The sequence below is a fragment of the Papio anubis genome, chromosome 16 (assembly GCF_008728515.1).
Source record: "Papio anubis isolate 15944 chromosome 16, Panubis1.0, whole genome shotgun sequence".
In the NCBI taxonomy this organism is placed as follows: domain Eukaryota; kingdom Metazoa; phylum Chordata; class Mammalia; order Primates; family Cercopithecidae; genus Papio; species Papio anubis.
In genome coordinates this window covers 55,991,585-56,013,986 of record NC_044991.1, presented here as the reverse complement: position 1 = coordinate 56,013,986, position 22,402 = coordinate 55,991,585, and the positions used below count along the sequence as shown (strand labels likewise).

The 22,402-nt window shown below is 42.9% G+C and overlaps 1 protein-coding gene across 4 annotated transcripts; it reads right to left on the bottom strand.

Annotated features, from left to right (window-relative positions):
• Positions 1–228: 228 nt before the first annotated feature.
• On the bottom strand, positions 229–22,189 carry ZNF343 (zinc finger protein 343). Of its 4 annotated transcripts, XM_031656621.1 has the most exons (7): positions 22,137–22,189; positions 21,802–21,888; positions 13,979–14,246; positions 13,735–13,793; positions 12,919–13,045; positions 2,839–3,936; positions 229–684 (listed from the first exon to the last, which is right to left on the bottom strand). In XM_031656621.1, the coding sequence occupies exons 3-7, from the start codon at positions 14,094–14,096 to the stop codon at positions 635–637; spliced, it is 1,452 nt and encodes a 483-aa protein (XP_031512481.1). In that variant the 5' UTR covers positions 14,097–14,246; positions 21,802–21,888; positions 22,137–22,189; the 3' UTR covers positions 229–634. The 4 variants fall into 4 exon arrangements, with proteins under 4 accessions (XP_031512481.1, XP_009214716.4, XP_021776873.2 ...); XM_009216452.4 differs by having other exon boundaries at positions 234–3,936; XM_021921181.2 differs by having other exon boundaries at positions 234–3,933.
• Positions 22,190–22,402: the final 213 nt, after the last annotated feature.

Here is a 22,402-nt window from a genome sequence, read left to right as displayed (position 1 = left end):
GCTAACCTCATGCCTGGGGCAGGCAAGTGGGGAGAGGCCTTGGAGCCAGTAATTCTTTCTTTTTTTATCCTCTCCTTGAATGAGGTGTCCAAAACACTTCGTGCTGCTTCTGATTTTCCAAGCCTGATATGCATTTTATGGATCTTGCAAACTCCAGTTGGGCAAACAAATTTGCTAGAGCCTAGGAAGACCCTCTCCAGTGAATAGTTATTGACCCAAGACAGAGAATCAGAGCCAGAGCATGCGAAGTTTATTCAAAAGTCTGGGCAATTTGGGCTCTGAGGGAGGAAGATTAAAAAAGGGTGTGGGTAAAAGATCCTTGGCCTGAAAAACAATGGACGGAGTATGACTAGGTTGTCTCAGACCAGTTATTAGAGGGATGATGTGTGGGTATCATTAGCAGGACTGGGCCCTAGAATTAGAGGGCCAAGGGGACATGGTATCGGAGCTATGTTTAGGAGTCTTTACATCTATTATTGTTGATCTGACATGGGGAGTAGCTAAGAGGCCCAAAGCAATGACTCATGACTCAAGAACAGTGTGGGCATGGTTAAAGGACCTGCCCCTGCAATCTAGAAGGCTGCCGGGGGGATGTGGTTAAAGGGTCCCTAGAACTGGAGGACTGAGCAGATCATTAAGGACTGCAAAACTTCAGTGGAGTAGAGAAGTATTCAGCAAAGACACCTGCAGAAAGAAAGAAAAAGAGAGAGGGCGAGGTGGGGAGAGAAAGAGAAAGACACAAAGAGAGAAAGAGAATACCTAGGGAAGGAAGCTTTCACAGAAGCTGAAGAAAGTGACCAGTCTGGAGAAGAGGCAACCCAGCCCCTGGAGACCTGGAAAATCCCCTCCCTGCAACTGGCCTGTCTCTAGAACCTAATCACTCCTCCACATGAAAAGGATCAGATTCTCCAAAAAATCTATTAGATTGATTCTCAAGGGTTGAATTCATGCAGGAAACCCTGACTGTGAATTTGAATTCCTTGCACCTTTCCGGTCAGCTGAGTGGCCAAGCCACACAGCCTGAACTTACTAAAGAAATTTTGAACTAAAACAAAGGGATAAGAAAACATGGGAAAGAACTGGTATATGAAAATAAAACGAGTTGATCATTTTTTGATTACTTAAATAAAGCCTACTTTTTTATTCCGATTCCAAGAAGTAGAAAAGAATGCTTATTTAACAGTTACTGCCATCTTCGCTCACATTCAGAGTACATGGGGGAGTCAAGACATCTCCTGAAAACCCCTCAGAGGTGAGTGAGGTAGTGACTTGGGGTAAAGACTCTGTCTTCCTAAGTCAGTTGAGGAGGGACATCGGGATGAAGCTCCACCCACAAGCCCTGCACACACAGGTCTTCTCCCTGAGTGTGTCCTCCTTTAGTACAAGATGAGGTTGAACTTATTGCTAGTGTGTTTCACATTTTCCCTCCCCACCCATGTAAAGCTTGTCCCAAAAAAGCTGTTCTTTGCTGAGGTGTGCCTTTTTACTAAGTCCTTGTCCATTCTCCCGACATGTGCAGAATTTCTATTCTATATACTCTGGGGCTTATTGAGGGGTGACTTGTGGCTGAAGCCTTATCTACACCCCTTATATACCTAATGTGTCTTAGAATCAATTCTCTGGAGAGACAATGAGATGGAAAATTAAGGATTCATTGGGGAGTGAGGGCAGGACTGGGCAGAGGAAGAGCTGATGTGCAACGTGTCTGCAACCCAGTGATCCTTCAGTTTGATGGGGATCTCTGGATCTGGAATGACCTTCTGGAATTGTCCGCATTGAGTCAAGGGTTGGGGCCAGAAGCTATCCCTGCAAAGAGGCATAGCCCCTGTGGTGTGTGCAGTTCCCTGTGGCTGAGAGCGAGTTCCGGAGTGGAATGCATCACTGCCAGCAGCAACGCTGTTCTCTCAAGCAGCCGGGGTGTTAGCCATGAAAAGGTCATCTGGGCAGAGCTCCACAGTGTCCCCACATGCAGAGTCTCCCTGTGGTGTGTGATCACAAAAGCTTTGCCCATACATCCTGCAAACAAAGACCTCCTTCCAGAGGGCCACCTTGTGCCTGACTGTCCATTCTTTTGCTGATGCTCACCAACACTCCCCAGACAAGGGTGCCCTCCCCTGAGGCGGTCATCGGATGTTTGGTAAATGTTTGATTATTGCTAAAGCCTTCCCACAGTCCCTACACATAAACTTCTCTCCTAAGTGTGTCTTCTTGTGCATGCTGAAGGCTGACTGATGGCTACAGTTGCCCATACTGTATACTCATAAGGCTCCTCTCCTGAACGTGTCCCTCCCATGCCTGATAAAGGTCGACACATCTCTGGAACTTCACTCACAATCTGCATACACAGGGTCTACTTCCCATGTGTGTCTCTGGGGTAACATGAGGCTTGACTGAGGACTCAGGTCTTGTTCACGACCCCTGCATACACAGGTTTCTCCCGTCAGTGTGTCCTCTGGTGTCTGATGAGATTTGACTTATGACTAAAGCCTCGCCCACACTCCCTACAAACATAATGCTTCTCCCCTGAGTGTATCCTCTGGTGGACAAGGAGGAGTGATTTCCGGCTAAAGCCTCGGCCACACTCACTGCACACGTAAGGCTTCTCTCCTGAGTGTGTCCTCTCATGTACAATGAGGGTTGACTTGTCACAAAAGCCTCGCCCACATTCCCTGCAAATATAAGGCTTCTCATTTGAGTGTGTCCTCTGGTGTCTGATGAGATTTGACTTCTGGCTAAAACCTCTCCTACACTCCCTGCAGACATAATGCTTCTCCCCTGAGTGTGTCCTCTGGTGGACAAGGAGGAGTGATGTCCGACTAAAGCCTCGGCCACACTCACCACACACATAAGGCTTCTCTCCAGAGTGCGTCCGCTCGTGTATGATGAGGGTTGACTTGTCGCAAAAGCCTCTCCCACACTCCCTGCAAACATAAGGCTTCTCATCCAAGTGTGTCCTCTGGTGTTTGATGAGATCTGAGTTCTGGCTAAAGCCTCGCCCACACTCCCTGCAAACATAAGGCTTCTCCCCTGAGTGTATCCTCTGGTGTTTTCTGAGGGTTGACTTGTCACAAAAGCCTCGTCCACACTCCAGGCACACATAGGGTTTCTCACCAGAGTGTGTCCTCTGGTGTCTGATGAAGGATGACTTCTCACTAAAGCCTCGCCCACAGTCGCTGCAAACATAGGGCTTCTCTTCTGAGTGAGTCCACTGATGTCTCTTGAGGATGGAATTATTTCTAAAGCTTTGCCCACACTCCCTGCACAAGTAAGGCTTCTCTTCTGAATGTGTTCTCTGGTGTCTGCTGAGGTTGGACTTCTGGCTAAAACCTCGCCCGCACTCACTGCACACATAAGGCTTCTCCATCGAGTGTGTACGATGGTGTCTGATGAGGGCTGATCTATCTTTAAAGCTTCGCCCACAATCACTGCAAATGTAGGGCTTCTTCCCTAAGAGGGTTCTCGGGTTTGTAATAAAGTTTGATTCCAGGCTACGGTCCGGTTCACACTCTCTACAGTTGATTGCTCCAAATCTCAAGGTTTCTGATTCCTTCAAGCCTTTGTCTGGCTGCACAGGGTTTGGTCTTTGGGCTGAGCTGGGCTCTACTTCTACCACCATGTTGACTTTTCTAGGACTTGCTGACTCTCTTTGGAGTGGGCTGGGGAATGCCCTTGAGGTTTCTCTCTCCTCTGTCCTTGGAGACCAGGGTTTGGAGCCACCTCCTCTCTCCTGACCTTCTGCATTTTCATACCAACAGCTTAGATGGGAATACTGCTGCCTCTGCTGTTTCCAATGCCTTGGGCTAGAATTCCCTGGATGGAAGTGATTTTCTGCACATAAGCCCAGGAAGATCTGAAGTACATGCTGGCTGAGGAATTGCTGACAGGAGAAGGCCAGAAGGCAGGAGGAACAAGGGTAGATTTCTGGCTTTGGTTCTGCTGAAGAATGAAAGTTTTCAGTTAGAGTAGCCATAAGTAGGGCTGCTGAGTTGTTCTGCCTTGTCTTAGGACACAGAATGTTTTACTGCCATACCTGTAATTGATAATATAAGTACAACACAATTTGCTTCTGAGCAATGATTCCTTTACATTCCATCACATTTTCTATTGAGATCCAGAAAATCCACACCAAAAATATCTTGAGAAACCAGGAACCTCTCAAGTGAGTATTCTGCTCTGTAAACAACTTCAATTATAGTTAGCCTTCTCCTAAGCCACAGACATTCACGTTGGTATATACTGTCCACAACTCTTTGTTCTGCTTGGAGATAGTGGTCTCTATGACACATGTGGAAATCCCCTTATGACTTTTCTTATTATATAAAAAAGGGTCTCATAGACATAAAAAGTCCCTCAGTCTGGTGGGCTTCCGAATGTAGGAGAAAGTGTATGGAATACTGGTTAAAGAAATTATTGTATATAAAACAAATATAAATTTCAGGCTGCCCACCTGTAAACAAAGACTTATTAGAAAATGTCAAAGTATTAGGTTCTCTACTAAGTATTATGAATTCAACAATGAACAAGACAGACATGGTCTATGATTTTAGGATTCTGGCACCAAGCCAAAACAACAAAATCTGCCTTTCTTTCCACTTTTCATAAATCAGTAAAAAGAAAAACTTTTCATTTACAGCAGCACCTGCCTACAAAATATCAAAACCAGATGTTGCATTTCATCACAACAGGATCTATCCAATTGAGGCTGAGAAATGACCACGTACTTGGCCCCAGACCCTACTGGGCCTAATTGAAGACTTCTGCCTAACTAAGGAACACTGGAATCTTTATAATCAACTGTGTCTGTCCCTAAAAACTCATCCTATCCTATCCAGAATGCTAGTTTTCAAACCTTATTTAGCATAACCATCATGAAACTGCTCCCTAAGAGTAAAAATCTTTTATTTTTTCCCCTTCACCAAACTATACAGTGAATTTCTTCACTGCTGTGTCTCCTTGCCTATTAAGTAAATGATTTGTGCCATTTGATTTTTTGACCTTTTGTGGTCTTTTAGTTTTTGACAATGTGTTTTCCCTTTGGTTGCTTTGACAGGGCACTCACCAGTGCTGGAACTGCTGGACTGCCAGAGGAACATAGCTGTGTGTAGACTGCTCCGTAGGTGCTCAAAGCTGCTTCTGGCAGCCTTGCCATGGGTGAGGCTCTCAGCAGCCGTCAGGCTCTGCTTGCTGTCACTGAGCACTCCCTGGGTTTATTTGGTTTACTTGGGTTCTCAAAGTAACTCATTATTTGCTTCTATTTCTGGCCAGTCATCTCTTATAAGACTTGTGGTCATTCTGGTATTTTGTGACATGAACTTTTTGTCTTGATATTTTGACTGTGATTCGCTGCCATCTTTTTGGCTTATCTAGAAGCATACCAGGTCATTCAGACTACAGTCTGAATATATATATGGCAGTGACGTAACACCCCACATCACTGAGAAGTATTTCAGTAGGAGAAGAAATCTCATTTGTGTCTATTTTGTGTTAAACACTGGAACAAAAAGCTCCTTACACTTAACACCCTGTTAAAGGGACCCCGTGTATACTCATTAGGATTCTAATCCCTACGCCTTACTAGCAAAGTGTCATCATTTCACTAATTTAGATTTACTGAGGCCATTTTGAGGAACTCTGTTTTCTATCATGCCCCTTTGCTGTATAATAATTCAGTATATATATCTTTTTTTTTTTTTTTGAGACAGAGTCTCGCTCTCTCTCCCAGTCTGGAGTGCAGTGGCACGATCTCAGCTCACTGCAAGCTCTGCCTCTCAGGTTCACACCATTCTCCTGCCTCAGCCTCCTGAGTAGCTGGGACTACAGGCGCCCACCACCACGCCCGGCTAATTTTTTGTATTTTTAGTAGAGACAGGGTTTCACCGTGTTAGCCAGGATGGTCTCGATCTCCTGACCTCGTGATCTACCCGCCTCGGCCTCCCAAAGTGCTGGGATTACAGGTGTGAGCCACCGCACCCGGCCAATAATTCAGTATGTATTTCTAAAGAACTATATAGTTGAGAGATCTGGCTTGCATCATCAATATATTTACTCATTTGCTTAATCTTAAAATGCAAGGAATAAGGCCAGGTGCAGTGGCTCACGCCTGTAATCCCAGCACTTTGGGAGGCTGAGGCAGGCAGATCACCTGAGGTCGGGAGTTCCAGAACAGCCTGACCAACATGGAGAAACCCCATCTCTACTAAAGATACAAAATTAGCCAGGTGTGGTGGCATATGCCTGTAATCCCAGCTACTTGGGAGGCTGAGGCAGGAGAATCTCTTGAACCCAGGAGGCAGAGGTTGTGGTGAGCCGAGATCGCACCATTGCACTCTAGCCTGGGCAACAAAAGCGAAATTCTGTCTTTAAAAAAAAAAAAAAAAAAAATGCAAGGAATATAGTTTCAGAATTGTTGACCCACATCCTTACAAAACACAATATACAAAATATAGTCCATATGGCTCAAGATTTGTATGCAGTTCTTCTTTGTCAATAGAGAAGGAGTTGGCCAATTTTTTCTGAAAAGAACCAAAGAGTAAATATTTTAGGCTTTGTAGGTGACATGGTCTCTATCATACTGCTTAACTCTGCCATTGTATAACAAACGCAGCCATAAATAATTCATTGTTCCAAAAAAACTTTATTTACAAAAACAGGCAGTGAGACAGATTTGGCCTGTAGGCCCTAGTTTGCCAATCCTCATTTTCCTATGGAGTATGGGCAAAGCTGTCTGTTAAATGGGTTGTTTTCCCCTGTTACCTGTGGTCGTGTTATTATTTTGGAACAGTTAGGTAGATTTGTTTCTCTTGGTATTCCATTTTAGGGATTTTCCCTCTCTTTGTTGATTTAATTCCTTTCTTTGAGTATTTAAACACTAATATGCTCCAAAAGTGCAAAACTATTCAGAAAGGACATGCCTCTCCTTTCCATAGCCTTCCAGCCAAATTCCAATATAACCTCACAGCTAACCAATCTCATTAGTTCCTGGTTTATTAACCCTGTATTACTTTGTGGGGGGGCGGGGGGGGGGAAGAAGAAGAAATAGATATGCATATGCTCATAATTTCTCACTTTTAAAAATACTCTTTGCACTTGGCTCTTTTCACCTAATATATCCTAGAATTTACTCCCTGTCAGTTCAGAGGAGCTCTTCTGCATTTTGGAAGCATGTATCATAACTTCTTCAACCAATTTACTACATAAGGGCAATTAGGTTACTCTAATATTTTATAAAGAAACAATGCTATAATGAATAACCTTGTGCAAGTGTACTATCTTTGGAGATGAATCTTCAGGGTAAATTCCTATAGGTAGGATTGCCAGGTCAAAGCATACGCATATATAGTTTTGTTACATGTTGCCAAATTTCCCTCCACAATAGCTGTAGCATTTCTGCATTGCCATCGGCAGTGTATAATGTTGCCTATATCCCTCAGCTCCGCCAAGTGTTCTGTCAACCTTTCGAAATGCTGCCAATGATAAGAATGGTGTGTAGTTTTAATTTGCATTAATCTAATTAGAAGTGAAATTGAACACCTTTTCCAACATTTAAGGGACAATGTTATATTTTATTTTGTGAATTGTCTATTCAGGTATTTTGCCTATTTTCTTCCTATCTGGTTTTAGGGTTCTTCTCTTTGAATTTTAAGATTCATTCTATATTATGGAAAATAACTCTTTATATGTGATATACTGTATGTGGCAAATATTTCCTGGAAATTTGTCCTTTCTTTTGACTTTGCTTACAGTGTCAAACTTATCACTCTTCTCCTCTAGGCATCTAGGTTTTTAGTCAAATTTAGAAAACCTTTTACTATGTCCAGGTGATAGAATATTTACCCCCATTCTATCCTAGTATGTTTACGGTTTAATGTTTTACATTTAGATCTAGTCGTTTGGGATTTTTCTTGTACATGGTGTGTGGTATATGGTCCAATGTTATATTTTTCCCGATGGATATCTAGTTGCCCAACCCCATTTATTAAAACGTCCATCTTTGCTCCAGGGATTTGAGATGCCACCTTCATCACATACCAAAGTTCCATAAGTACTTGGGTTGACTTGCTGACTTGCTCCCTGATTCCACTGGTCTATTTGTCTAGTCATGGGCCAGCACCACAATGTTTTCTTTCTTTATTTTCTGCTTGCAGCTTCAACTCAAAGGACACATTTTAATTCTAAAGGTTTTGTAGCATACGTTAGTGTCTGATAAGGATAGTACCCTGTTATGGCTTTTATTTTTCAGTGTATTCTTGGCTATTTTTCCACCTTTATTTTTCCATGTGAATTTTGCAAAAGAATTTCACTTTTTTATTGGGACATGTTAACTTTTTGAATTACCTTAGGGATAACTGACAACCTGATTTTAATCTATAAAAATATTTTTTGAGGTCAGGCATTGTGGCTTACACCTGTAATCCCAGCACTTCGGGACGCCCACACAGGTGGATCACTTTAGACCAGGAGCTCAAGACCAGCCTGGGCAACATGGCAAAACCCTGTCTCTACTAAAAATACAAACAATTAGCTGGCATTGTGGCATGCACCTGTAGTCCCAGATACTAGGAAGGTTGAGGTGGGAGAATCACCTAAGCCCAGGAAGTTGAGGCTGCAGTGAGCTATGATCATGCCACTGTACTCCAGCCTGGATGACAGACGTGAGACCCTGTCTCAAAATATATATAATTTCTTTTAATCAAAGAAATTTTAACACAGATTTGGTATTAGATGATACCATTAACTTTGTTGAATGTAGTAATGGTATTGTGGTTATATAAGAATCCATTTTCACTTTTTAGAGAAATGTGGCATATTTAAGGGTGTCATGATATTTAGAATTAACTTTGAAATAATTTGGCCAGAAAGGGAGAAGCGAATGATAATGCAAGCGGGCAATGTGTTAGTAACTATTAAGTCTAGGTAATTCGTGTTCCTCCTTGACCTATCAGCCCTACAAACACTTATTTCTTTTTTTTTTTTTTTTTTTTTTGAGACGGAGTCTCGCTGTCGCCCAGGCTGGAGTGCAGTGGTGCGATCTCAGCTCACTGCAAGCTCCGCCTCCCAGGTTCACGCCATTCTCCTGCCTCAGCCTCCTGAGTAGCTGGGACTACAGGCACCCGCCACCTTGCCTGGCTAGTTTTTTGTATTTTTTAGTAGAGACGGGGTTTCACCGTGTTAGCCAGGATGGTCTCGATCTCCTGACCTTGTGATCCGCCTGTCTCGGCCTCCCAAAGTGCTGGGATTACAGGCTTGAGCCACCGCGCCCGACCACGAACACTTATTTCTAAGATTCAGCCTAAGCTACCCTCTTGCAGCAAACGGTATTTTGGTCACAATATCTGCTGTTCCTCCCCACTGAGCCCATCTCTGAAGAAGGATTATCTTTCCCACCACAGTGACATCAGACTTAGCTGTGGGATTTGCTTTGGCCAATGAAGGTTAGCGGAAAGTCAGTGCACTTTCAAACAAGTTTTAAGAGCCACGATGTGGTCCCATCATTGCTCTTTTTCCCTATACCTTGAGAACCCCACGATCCAGACAGAAACTGCTCCTTTTGCTTGGATCCCAGAACCAAGAGAGTTGAACCACACCTGAAGTAACCAAGAGGTAATGTAAGTGAGAAATGAACATTGGCTATTATAAGTATTGGGGTTATCACAGTATTATCTGGTCTAAGCTTATTAAATTATCTCCCCTGTGAAGGCTTTAAAGATTATTTCAGAAAGAACTGGCCCATTTATTTCTAACAATGCCCTTGAAGAAAAGACGTTAACATGAATATGTGAAGAAAGAGAGAAAAACAGATTTGGGCTGAGCAACATGGCTCACACCCGTAATCCCAGCACTCTGGGAGGCCAGGGTGGGTGGATTGCTTAAGCCTAGGAGTTTGAGACCAGCCTGGGCAACGTGGCAAAACTCTGTCTGAAAAAAAAGAAATAAAATAAAATAAAATAAGGAAAGAAAAGGAAAAGGGAAAGGGAAAAAAGGGGAAAGGAGAAAGAGAAAAGAAAGAAAGAAAGAGAAAGAGACTGGTTTAGGAGGAAAAATGGTATGCTCTCAAGTTTTTATAACTTTAAGAATAAACTTGTAGTTGCAGGCAAGGAGAAATATGGGGATGAAGCACAGGTGAGACAGCGGTAGATAATGGGTTCATTATAATATGTGATGGGGAAAATCGTTAAAGTTCACAAATTGTTAAAGGGTATAAATATAAACACGGAAAAGGAGTATGTGACACTAACTCCTGTGGACCCCTGCAGTCCAAAGAAAAGAAAAAGAAGAAAGAGAATAGCCCAAAAGAGAGACGTAAGAGGCTGGAAACTGTGGAACATTATGGTGTCAAGCAAGACAAAGCAAACAATTTCAAGGAATGCAATTGGGATCCAGGTTTTCAATATCAAGATTCATTTGAACTAGGTCATTTGTTTGTTTGTTGTTTTATGGGTTTTTTGTTTGTTTGTTTGTTTGTTTGAGATGGAGTTTTGCGCTTGTTCCCCAGGCTGGAGTGCAATGACATGATTTCGGCTCACTGCAACCTCCACCTCCTGGGTTCAAGTGAATCTCCTGCCTCAGCCTCCTGAGTAGCTGGGATTACAGGTGCCTGCCACCACACTTGGCTATGAACCAGGTCATTTTTAACATTTTCCTCTGAATCAGTTATATGTATTAACAGTGGGAGAGAAAACAGTATGACCAGAGAAAAATAAAAACAAAACCTAGTTGGACTAAGTAGCTAAGACCAAATCAAAACACACTAAACCATTCACAAAAATGATCCATCTTTTTTTTTAAAAGAAAAACACAGCCCACACAGAACCAGTCCGAAATGGATGAATCTATACTGATTTAGATGGAGCCAGGTCAGATGGGAGCTAGTTCAAACCAGAGGGAATCAGATCAAAACACATCAAAGAAGATGAAAATGGAATAAGGTAAATCTGATTAAATCACATCAGGGAAACAGCCATGCCATTTGGAGCAAACTCCTGAAGAAACTCCTCCCTGAAACTGGTTTGTGTCTCCAAAAATGTGATTCTTCTCTACATGTTGTATCTAGAAATATAGGAATATCTAGAACAGTTAGCTCCAGCAGCCACTGGCCATGTGTTTACTGAACACTTGAAACGTGGCTAATCTGAACTAAGATGTGCTCTAAGTGTAAAATACAACCAGGTTTTGAACACAGGACCAAAAACATAAGTAAAATACCTAATTAATAAGTTTTTAGGTTAATTTCATGTTAAAATGATATTTTAATATACTATTAAATAATATATACATCTTTTTGAGGGCGGAGTCTCAGCCTGTCGCTTCCCAGGCTGAGTGCAGTGGCTGTCCTGCCCACTGCAAGTCTACCTGGCTTTCATTTTATCTTCTGCTCCTCAGCCTCCGAGTAGCTGGGATCATGGCGGGCTCACTCTTCACTGTCTCCGCCACTTTTTGTATTTTTAGTAGAGACGGGTTTCACCAGCAGCTGTGATGGTCTCTGGGATCTCCTGACCTTTCGTGATCCCGCCTGGCCTCGCCTCCCAGTTGGGATTACAGGCTGGAGCCACCACGCCCGCAATATATATATTCTCCCAAAGTTGATTCCCACCTGTGTAGTTATAATTTGTAAAATGTGGTTACTAGGAAATTTAAAATTACCTATGTGGCTCACGTTATATTTCTACTAGACAGCACTGATCTAGAACAAGGAGTGGAAAATGACTGCCCACAAGCTAAATCCAGTCCTCTGTTTTTGTATCACCTACAAGCTAAGAATGGTTTTTACATTTTTCAGTGGCTAGAAAAAAGTAAAAAGAGTAGTCATATTTCATGATACATAAACATAATATTAAATTCAAATTTCAGTGTCTATAAAGAAAGTTTTATTGGAACATATCCACGCTCATTCGTTTGCGTATTGTTTATGGCTGCAACTCAATGGCAAGTTAAGGGTTGTTACAGAGGCCTTATCACCTGCAAAAACAGTTATTGTTTGGCCCTTTACAGAAAAAGTTGGCCAATCCCTCATCTAGAGTTATGTTGCAATTGACATTTATCAACCCAGATTTAAATAATTTTTTTATTTTTATTTTTTATTTTTTCAGACTGAGTTTCACTCTGTCACCAGGCTGGAGTGCAATGGCACAATCTCAGCTCACTGCAACCTCCGACTCCCTGGTTCAAGCGATTCTCCTGCCCCAGCCTCCCAAGTAGCTGAGATTACAGGCACATGCCACCACACTCAGCTAATTTTTGTATTTTTAGTAGAGACGGGGTTTCACCATGTTGGCCAGGATGGTCTCGATCTCCTGACCTCGTTTAGGTTTGCAAACAAACGAAAAAGAAAAAAACATGGTTTATGAAACCCCCAAACCACAATAAACTTGACTCTTAATTTTAACTTACATCACAGAGCTGCATCTCTCCCTACTCTCCCCCTTGCAAACCATGCCCCCAGCCTCACTGGCCTCCTTGCAGCTTCATGTATTGGGCAGGTACATCCCTTCATTAAGGTCTGCGTGTCAGTAATTCCCTCCACCTGAAATGCTCTTACCCTAGATACCTACAGTTCTAACCTCCTCACCACATTATGTCTTTAGCCAAATATTACTTCTTCAGTGATTTCAAATACCCAGTTTTAAAATTCAGCCAGTCACCCTATCACACCCAATACCCCTTTATCCTGCCTTATATCATTATTTTTTACTAAGTTGCACTTATCACCTTTTAACATACCGTATTATAATATCCCTGTATATGAAGCTTTTGGTTTGTTGTCTGTCTCCTTATACTAGAAAGTAAGCCCCATGGAGGCAGGGATTACGATTTTGTTTACTAATGTGTTGTAAATATCTAGAACATTTTTTTGTGGTACATAGTAGGTGATCAATAAATCGCTACTGAATTAATGAAGGAAAGGAAAGAACACAGCCTCACCCAATGAGAGAAGATTCCTATAATTCTCCAGCATCACTTCTTTGTATAGATTCCTCTGCTCTGGACTCAGTCTCTTCCATTCTGCTTCTGTGAAGATCACAGCCACATCCCTGAATGTAACTGGTACCTACAAACAACCAGTAAATTAATGTATAGCAAGCCACCATCAATCTTCCCTGTGTGTGGAGCACAGCTGGTGACCCTGGAGAGCCTGGATATGCAAGTTGATGTAATTCATCAGAATATATGGTTCTCCCTATGAAGAAGTTCTGAACACTACTGTGTGCCTAGTTTTCTGTTAAAATCTGTGAGGAGCATAACTGAGCACAGAACACATTCTAGGCCCTTGACATGTATGATTTCATTGGAGAAATGATTTGTGAATTACTTTGTAAACCTCAGGCTGTGTTTAGGACAGTGACCTTGAGAATTCATAATGAAGGAATTCAGAGATAAAACAGCAGAGAATGGGCTGCAGAAGGAACAAAAGCATCACAGACTTAGGGCTTGTGCTGGGCAGCAGGCAGTGGTAAAGATTTAGAAAAAATGGAAGAAAACTTTGATTACAGAGAAAAATGGGAGTGAACAGATGGGGTCTGGAATGAGCATTTCTTAAAAGCTCAGGTTACTAAATGGGATCTATAAAATCCCTGTCTTTGCTATGTGCTTTAACAACTTTTTTCAAGAAAGCCTAATGCTTCACTCATCTACCCAGATGTTGACCGCCTTTTCCCTTCCCAAGAAAGAGAATATATGTCTGTTCTCTGGGAAATGAGCCAGCACTTCAGAGAAAAAAAAAATGTAATCCCAACTCACCACTATTTGGGCCTTTCCCTCCTTTTCCTGGGGCCAGTCAGTATCATTAGAAGGCAAGCCTAGTGAAAGAAAAAGAAGCTATGGGAAACCAGAGCCCCCGCCCCCCAGGCTCCCTGAGCAGCTCTTTTGAGCCTTAGGATGAAGGAAGGAGTCACTTTACTCAGAGGTGACCTCTGAAGCATTTTCAGGTGAACCTGGAGACTTGGCTCCCTCTTCATCTTTCTGGCCCCTCAACAATTCTCACCTTTTGCTTTATGATTTTGGATCAATTTCTTCATGGTCTCTACATTTTCCCCATTCTTTGAAAGCAAAATCTCTTCCCAGTATTGATCTCCCAGTGCTGAAGGATGAGGCAACATCATGGCCCCAGAGTCAGCCCAGTGTGAGCCTTGAAATTCTGCCAGAGGTCCAGGTAGATGTTATTTCATCTCAAGATGGAGTTCTGCTGCCTGTGGTGACTTCTACCAACCTTAATTGTAAAAGCTCATCTTGTTTTTCCATGCAGCCAGGACCTGTGGGATGAAGAAGCAATTTGCTATTGCTGGGGCTTTTATTGTGGGCCCTAGGCTTATGCCTCTTCAACAGGGATCCTGTTCTCTCACACCCTCCTCATTGAACAAACATAGAGTCTCCATCTACAAGGGTTCCCTGGATTTTCTACCTTCATTCACTCTACCTTCATTTCTAGGCCCTCATGCTTATGTTCTGCCACTCTCCCTTAGCTCTCAAATCTTACTTCTTCTGCCTCTGTACCTCAGATTCAAACTCTATGTTTCAGATCAGTCTCTGCTACTACCTGAAGCCTGAGTCAGAGAGAAGACAGAATATAACATAATGCCTATGGAGAAAGAGCCTCTGACTGTTTCCTGCAGACCAATCAAGGCGTGCAGAACTCAGCTTCTGATTCCCCTGCCCCAACCCCAGGTTCCATCTATATTCAGTTACTTATGTCTTGAATGGGCACAGTGGCTCACACCTGTAATCTCAGTACTCTGGGAGGCCAAGGCAAGCTAATTGCTTAAGCTCAGGGGCTCAAGACCAGTCTGGGCAACATAGCGAAATGCCATCTCTACAAAAAATACAAAAATTAGCTGGGCATGATGGTGTGTGCCTGTAGCCCTAGCTACTCAGCAGGCTAAGGTGGGAGGATCACCTGAGCTCAGGGAGTCAAGGCTGCAGTGAGCTGAGATCGTGCCACTGCACTCTAGCCTGGGCGACAGGAGTAAGACCCTGTCTCAAAAAAAGGAAAAAAAAAAAAAAAGATCCCTATGTCCCTGGTATTCTGAGGAGTTTAGGAGATCAAAAGTCAGTCCTTCTTACTTAAGGCAGAGCTCCAGGTCTCACAATTACTCTAAAGTGATAACCTCCTAGCTTCCATTTCTATGCATGTCTACCACATGACCTTACCAGAGATGTGCATTTGTGTATCCTGATGGGCCCAAATCAAAGTCCTACACTGATGTGGTCCCAGAGAAGGCAGGTGGTATTAGGAGTTACGCCACCTTCAGTAGCTCCTCAGACACTGTCCAGGATTTCAGCAAAAATGACTACAGGCCTATTGTTGCCTAGTACCCTTCTGAGACTAGCTGGGGTCTCTAAGCAGCTCTTGTAATTCATCCCTCAACACCATAGGCAGAGATGACCACTCCCTCTTCTGTCCAACCTGGGCATCATACCATATTGCAATTTCTCTATTTACATGACTGTCTTGACTAAACTGTGAAGCTTCTTGTAAGATGAAATGAATCTCAGTCTTTTTGCTAATCTACTTTTAGGGATTAGGATAAAAGAGGCCTTTGTGGTAGATTTTATCATCATTCCCAATTATTTGTTACCCTATAAAAAGATGGTACTTCCCTGTCCCAGACATCAGGCTTGACCTTGTAACTTGCCTTGGAAAATGAATGTGAGTGAAAGCAACGATGCCGTTTCTAAGCATTGCATAATTCCACCATTTCTCTTGTTCTGAGAACAGCATGTCCCCAAAGGGACTGTGGTTCTATTGTAAAAGGTCATGGTACAAAGCTAAAGCCAACCTATAATACCTGCAGTACAACGTAGCTGAAGCTGACAAAACCTTTCTCCTAGTAACACTAGTATCTGTAGCTAACATTTATAAAGCAAGATCTTTAAGTGCAGACTTTTTTTTTTTTTTGAGACAGAGTCTCGCTCTGTTGCCCAGGCTGGAGTGCAGTGCCACGATCTCGGCTCACTGCAACCTCTGCTTCCTGGGTTCAAGTGATTCTTTTGCCTCAGCCTCCCAAGAACCTGGGATTACAGGTGCCTGCCACCACGCCCGGCTAATTTTTGAATTTTTAGTAAAGACAGGGTTTCACCATATTGGCCAGGCTGGTCTTGAACTCCTGATCTCGTGATCTGCCTGCCTTGGCCTCCCAAAGCACTGGGATTATAAGCATGAGCCACCATGCCTGGTTACTAAGTACAGATTTCCGGTAATCTTCACAACACAGCCAAGAGGTGGATGCCGCTATTCTTTCCATCTCACAGAGGAGGAAACTGGGGCACCAAGAGGTTGGTTTATTTGTCTTTAAGTTTACACAGCTACCAAATATGTTCTAGGCACAGCCACAAATCTTAGCACGTTGAAGGCCCAATCAATAGTGGGGACTAGGGCTGGGTGAGAATGGGTTTTATGGGCTTGCGTCCTTGTAGTAGCATGTTTCACTCTCCATCCCCAAGTGTGTGCCACTCCTTATAGGTATACACCCTATCACATTGAACTCAGGAGTGACCATGTGACTTGATTTGCCAGTGAGCTATGAGCAGAATTGTCTCTTTGGGTAGAATCTAGTGATGGACACTAGAAAGTCACAGTTTTCACACTATTTATACTGGAGCTTTGGAATGGCTTCAGAATGCTGGAGAATGCTGGAACCCTATAAGTGAAAAGTCAGCTAAGCTACAAACGACTGTCTATAGTTATCATTTTGCCATTGTTTGTTTTTTCTAGGAATCCGAGAACACCCCACATAGCTCCCAGACCATGTTTCCTCCTGCCAGCTGGACATCTCACTTCAGCAAACACTTACTGAACATCTGCTACAAGCTAGGCACTGGGATGAGCTTTGCAGATATCAGGGAAATATGACAGCGCCCTGTCACGGAGAGCCCAGCTGAGGTGTGCAGCGCCGTGAGCAGGGCAGTCCGCAAGCTGTCACATAAACACCTAGTCTCCTTTCCTTCTCTTCCTAACCTGCTACTCCTTCTTTCCTCAGCTTCTTCACTTCCAAGACTCCCAGTTCCATCACCACACTTGACCTCTGGGTCATCACTGACTCTATGCCTCCCTGCCACGCCTAACCAATTACAAAGGCCTGTAGATTCTGTCCACCTCAGAGCTGCCTCCCATCACCCCACACCAGCTGGGAAGCTCAGACAACAGCAACAGCCTCCTGACAGAGGTCTCTGCAGATCTCCCCCACACCCCGATACTCCTTATCCATGCCTCCCACAGCTGGCTCTACGTGCTGCTGATTGAGCTATTCAATCGTTCCATAATTACCAGTGCCCACTGTGTGCTAAGGACTGTTCCAACATTTGGGATACTGCTGCAAATGCAACAGAAAAAATACCAGCCCTCGTGTAGCTGCCATTTTAGTGCGGTAGGGGCAAGGAGATGGATAAAAATAAAATATAGCTCAGAAAAGACACGAGATGTCAGATGGCGATACGCACTGAGGGCACCAGAAGGATCCAGTGGTAGAGACTGGAGGAGTTGCAATTTTAAATTGAGTATTTAAGGAAAGCTTTTTAAAGGTGATTACTTGAGATCTGAACAATGTGAGGGAGTGATTCATGTGGGCTACTGTGTCAACAGAACTATAAGGAAAGAAACCAGCCCATTGAAGGTCCTATGGCAGGAGTGAGCCCTGCTGTTTCAGAAATACGTTCCCTGTGGCAGGAGGGTGTGAGACACTGGTGGCAGTTAAAAGCAGTCAAGGACAGCAGTACCAGGGCACAGGTCATGTGCAGTCTTGAGCATGCTGGTTTTGATGTGGAGGGAAATGAGAAGCCATGGGAGGATTTGGAGCAGAGGAATAACAAGCTTGGATTTACATTTTAAAAGATGTCTCTGGCTGGTAGACTAGGAACAGACAAACGGGACAGGGGACAAGGAGAGAGGCAAGGAAATCCCATAAAGGCTGTTGAAATAATTCAGGTGGGAGAGAATGGTGATTTGGACAAAAGTGGACACAGCGGAGGTGGTGAGTAGCAATCACATCCTGAATTTCTTTACTGTATGTGATTTGCGAGATGAAAAGAAAAATCAAGACAATTCTAAGATTTTTGCCTCAAGCAGTTGGAAGGATAAGACTTACCATCAGCCATGCGCGGTGGTTCATGCCTTTAATCGCAGCACTTTGGGAGGCCAGGACGGGCGGATCACCTGAGGTCGGGAGTTCGAGACCAGCCTGACCAACATGGAGAAACTCCATCTCTACTAAAAATACAAAATTAGCCAGGCATGGTGGCGCATGCCTGTAATCCCAGCTACTCAGGAGCTTGAACTCGGGAGGCAGAGGTTGTGGTGAGCCGAGATCGCGCCATTGCACTCCAGCCTGGGCAACAAGAGCAAAACTCCATCTCCAAAAAAATAAAAAGTTGTTTGGTGCTAAAGAAGAGGCTGAGGACAATTTTGCCTGAGAAAATCAAAGCATGCTTTGCAATAGAGTAAATGTGTGACTAAATCAATAGGAGTTCAATTGCCAAGTAGAAAACCACAGAGGAATAAAACAGTACAGAATGGAATCTATTCCCATACAGCTACAAGGGCACAACTACAAAAGGAATAACTGGTAGGGACAAGACTGAAAAGGTGAGTTGAGAGATAATTCAGATATTAATCAGATATCAATATTAACAATCACAGTTCATATTTACTAAGTATATACTATGTGCCAGGCACTACCTTATAGGAATTATCTGCCAGGCCTTACAGGAATTACCACATTTCTTCCACACAACTCCCTGAGATGGGCACTATTATTTTCCCCATTATACAGATGAGGAGTAGAAGACACAGTGAAATAATGTCTCCAAGGTTACACAGCTAATGTGTGGTAAAGACGGGCTTTGAATCTAGGCAGTCTGTCTCCAGAGCCCACACCCAGGCTGGAGTGCAGTGGTGCGATCTCGGCTTACTGCAACCTCCACTTTCCAGGCTCAAGCCATCCTCCATCTCAGCCTCCTGAGTAGCTGGGACCACAGGTCTGCACCACCATGCCCAGCTAATTTTTCTATTTTTAGTAGAGACGGGGTTTTGTCATGTTGCCGAGGCTGAGTTCAAGCGATCTATCCCTTCAGCCTCCCAAAGTGCTGAATTACAGGCGTGAGCCACCACACGTGGCTTCACACTGTAATTACTGAGTTTGGACAGAGTTGAAGGTAGGTAATAAGAAATGGCCCGCTTGAGTAGGTGAGTGGCATGATCTTTATTTTTTCTTCAGAGGAGCAACTTAAAAGGCAGGGTGGAAGGTGAACTAGTGGTGGAGAAGAGATGAAAATTTGGGTAGCACAGCACTGAGATGAGGGGAAAAGAATAAAGGGGTATGCCAAGGTAGAACTGAGAGGACTCCATCACTAATTAGAAGGATGAGAATTTCAATATCAAAGTTATAAGCTACATAAAAGTTCAATTGTTCAAAAAAATTTACTGGGCTAGCTTTCTATTATAGGTATTGTTAGATTATAACAATATAGGTATTATTAGATTATATTGCTCTGATAAGATTACTTTTTAAAAAGTTTGTACTTTTCTGTAAATTAAAAGAATATGGAGTCATAAAATGGCAAGTGTTTTAGGGTTAGCCTGAAATTGGGCATTGTCATCGATTTCAAAGAAGGTATGAACTAGCAGGCTTAAACAGCCTAATTCTTCTTTGGACTGGTCCTTGGCAGCAGTTCCTTTTCAGACTCAATAAACAGAATTCAGACAGATATAAGTCAAAACAAAACTTTACAAAGCCAAACGTATTATCTTTTGCATTAACCTATTTTTTTCCATCATACACGCTACTAGTATGTGCATTAGCATGATATTCTAACATACATTGCATTAAAAATTAAAAGGTGGCGCCGGGTGCGGTGGCTCAAGCCTGTAATCCCAGCACTTTGGGAGGCCGAGACGGGCGGATCACGAGGTCAGGAGATCGAGACCATCCTGGCTAACATGGTGAAACCCCGTCTCTACTAAAAATACAAAAAAAACAATTAGCCGGGTGAGGTGGCGGGCGCCTGTAGTCCCAGCTACTCGGGAGGCTGAGGCAGGAGAACGGCGTGAACCCGGGAGGCGGAGCTTGCAGTGAGCTGAGATCCGGCCACTGCACTCCAGCCTGGGCGACAGAGCCAGACTCCGTCTCAAAAAAAAAAAAAAAAAAAAAATTAAAAGGTGGCTGCTCAGGGTGAGCTCTTCTGTTATTCATTTCTTCCTAAATTTTTAAGGGCTTTTTCTCGGTCAATAGTTTGTACAAACTGGTTAGTTTAACTTCAATATCCATTTCATTAAAGTTGATGGATCGTGATGAGATGCATTTAAGGCAGATAGTGATCGATGTTTTTTTATCTCTTGAACACAAGCTTTGTCTGAATGATGTTCTTTTATCTCTTGAACACAAGCTTTGAATAATAACTACAGGTTTTAAGTGCTGTTACATTAATACTATAACGTATGTGTTAGAAACAAAGGGATATTTCAAAAGTAGATATTTGAAAATTCTCTAGTCTCAATGTATATGTGTATTGAATATACTCTAAAAATAAATGTGCAATTTGCCAGTAGGACAATGCAGTGATTAGCATTAGGTATGTCTCTTTGATATCCTAGCTATGTCCTACTTTCTTCTAAGTGCAATCCTTTCATGTTCACTTGCTGTTTCACCCCATCTACTCTAACTTCATTTGGAAGACTTGTCTAGAGGATAGCATGTATTTTTACCTTTGCAGTGAATTGTATATGCTAATTGTAACCACAGCTATTTTTATGTTAACATAACTCCAAATGTTATATTAAATGTTCTATTATATATCAGCTCTAATCCCTTAAGTAAATTTTAAGAAATAAGTTCTTGTTCAGAAAAAAAAAAAAGAAGGATAAGAATTTCAGAAATAACAAGGTGGCAAGAAAGACTCAGAGCTCCCGTTGGTGACCAGGGGTGGAAGACACAGTCATTAACAGAAATCAGCAACAGGTAAAGAGAAAAGGGAGAGGGAGAATTGGCCTTGCTGAATTCCAGATACTTCTCCCTCTTATACTTCTTACCTGAATTGTTAAGTGTGTACAGTGTGCACTAAGCAATGGCACTTTTTTAGAAGAAATGAGCAGATTTTAAAACAATCTAGAATTAAGACATTAAGGAATTACTGTCGGTTTTGTTGAATGTGGTAATATTATGGTTACATTTTTAACAAACAGTCCTTCTCTGTTGGAAATGCATATGATAGTATTTTTAGGTAAAATTATGTGATGTCTGGGATTTCCTTCCAAATACTCCAGCAGCAAAAACAAGAAAATGAGGGGGCGGGAGGCTCAATGAAACACGGATTATAGAATGTTGGTAACTAAAGAAGTTCTAAATCCTAATTCTACCCAACCCAGTCATATTACACAAGTAAATTTCTTAACCTCTGTAACATGACACTTCTATCAATTCAGAGTTTTGATTCCTAACTTTCAAATTGTTGAGAGTTTAAAATATTATGGAGACCATAAACCCAGTTGCCTGGCAGATAACAGTGGCCCAATAAATGGTAATTACCATCATTTTTTATTTCACAGTAGCTGACAAATCCCTGGGAATCCAGCAGCCAGGATGAAATATGCCTGGGGCAAAGATGGTGGTTACCTCAATGAGAGTACCAGTCTGGGGTAATATTCCCTGTGGAGATCCTTGCCCTTAAAATCGCCCCACTATTGTAGAAAAACAAGCAAGGCCTTGAGCCTCAATTTGGACACTTCAGGGTACAAGATGTCAGATGGGCAAAGGAAATTCAGCCATGGTTTCGAGCAGAAAAGACACTATAGGAATGTGAAAGGTAAGTGGTACCTACCTGATAGGAGGTTCTCAGGAGCACAGAAGTCCTTCCTTTCTCAAGAGATAGTCCTCTCCCAGCAGGCAGGTATTGGAGAAGGTGGACCTGAGGATGAAACAGGCAGTGTGAATTTCAGGATTGTCTCCTAGCACCCAGATATGGAGGCTAGAAATCCCCAAGTTTAAAATGAGTGGGCCAGCTGGGAGCGGTGGCTCATATCTGTAATCCCAGCACTTTGGGAGGCCAGGGCAGGTAGATTACCTGAGGTCAGAAGTTTGAGACCAGCCTGACCAACATGGAGAAACCCTGTGTCTACTAAAAATACAAAATTAGCCAGGCATGGTCGCGCTTACCTGTAATCCCAGCTACTCGGGAGGCTGAGGCAGGAGAATCGCTTGAACCTGGGAGGCTGAGGTTGTGGTGAGCCGAGATCGCACCACTGCACTCCAGCCTAGGCAACAAGTGTGAAACTGTGTCTCAAAAAAAAAAAAAAAAAAAAAAAAAATGAGCAGGCCTCCTCTTCCTTTAACAAGAAAACCTCAGATCTGTCAGAGGAGAGAATAATGTAAACAGCTTCTAGGGCACAGAGCCACGTGGGGACATCAGAATACAGTCTGCC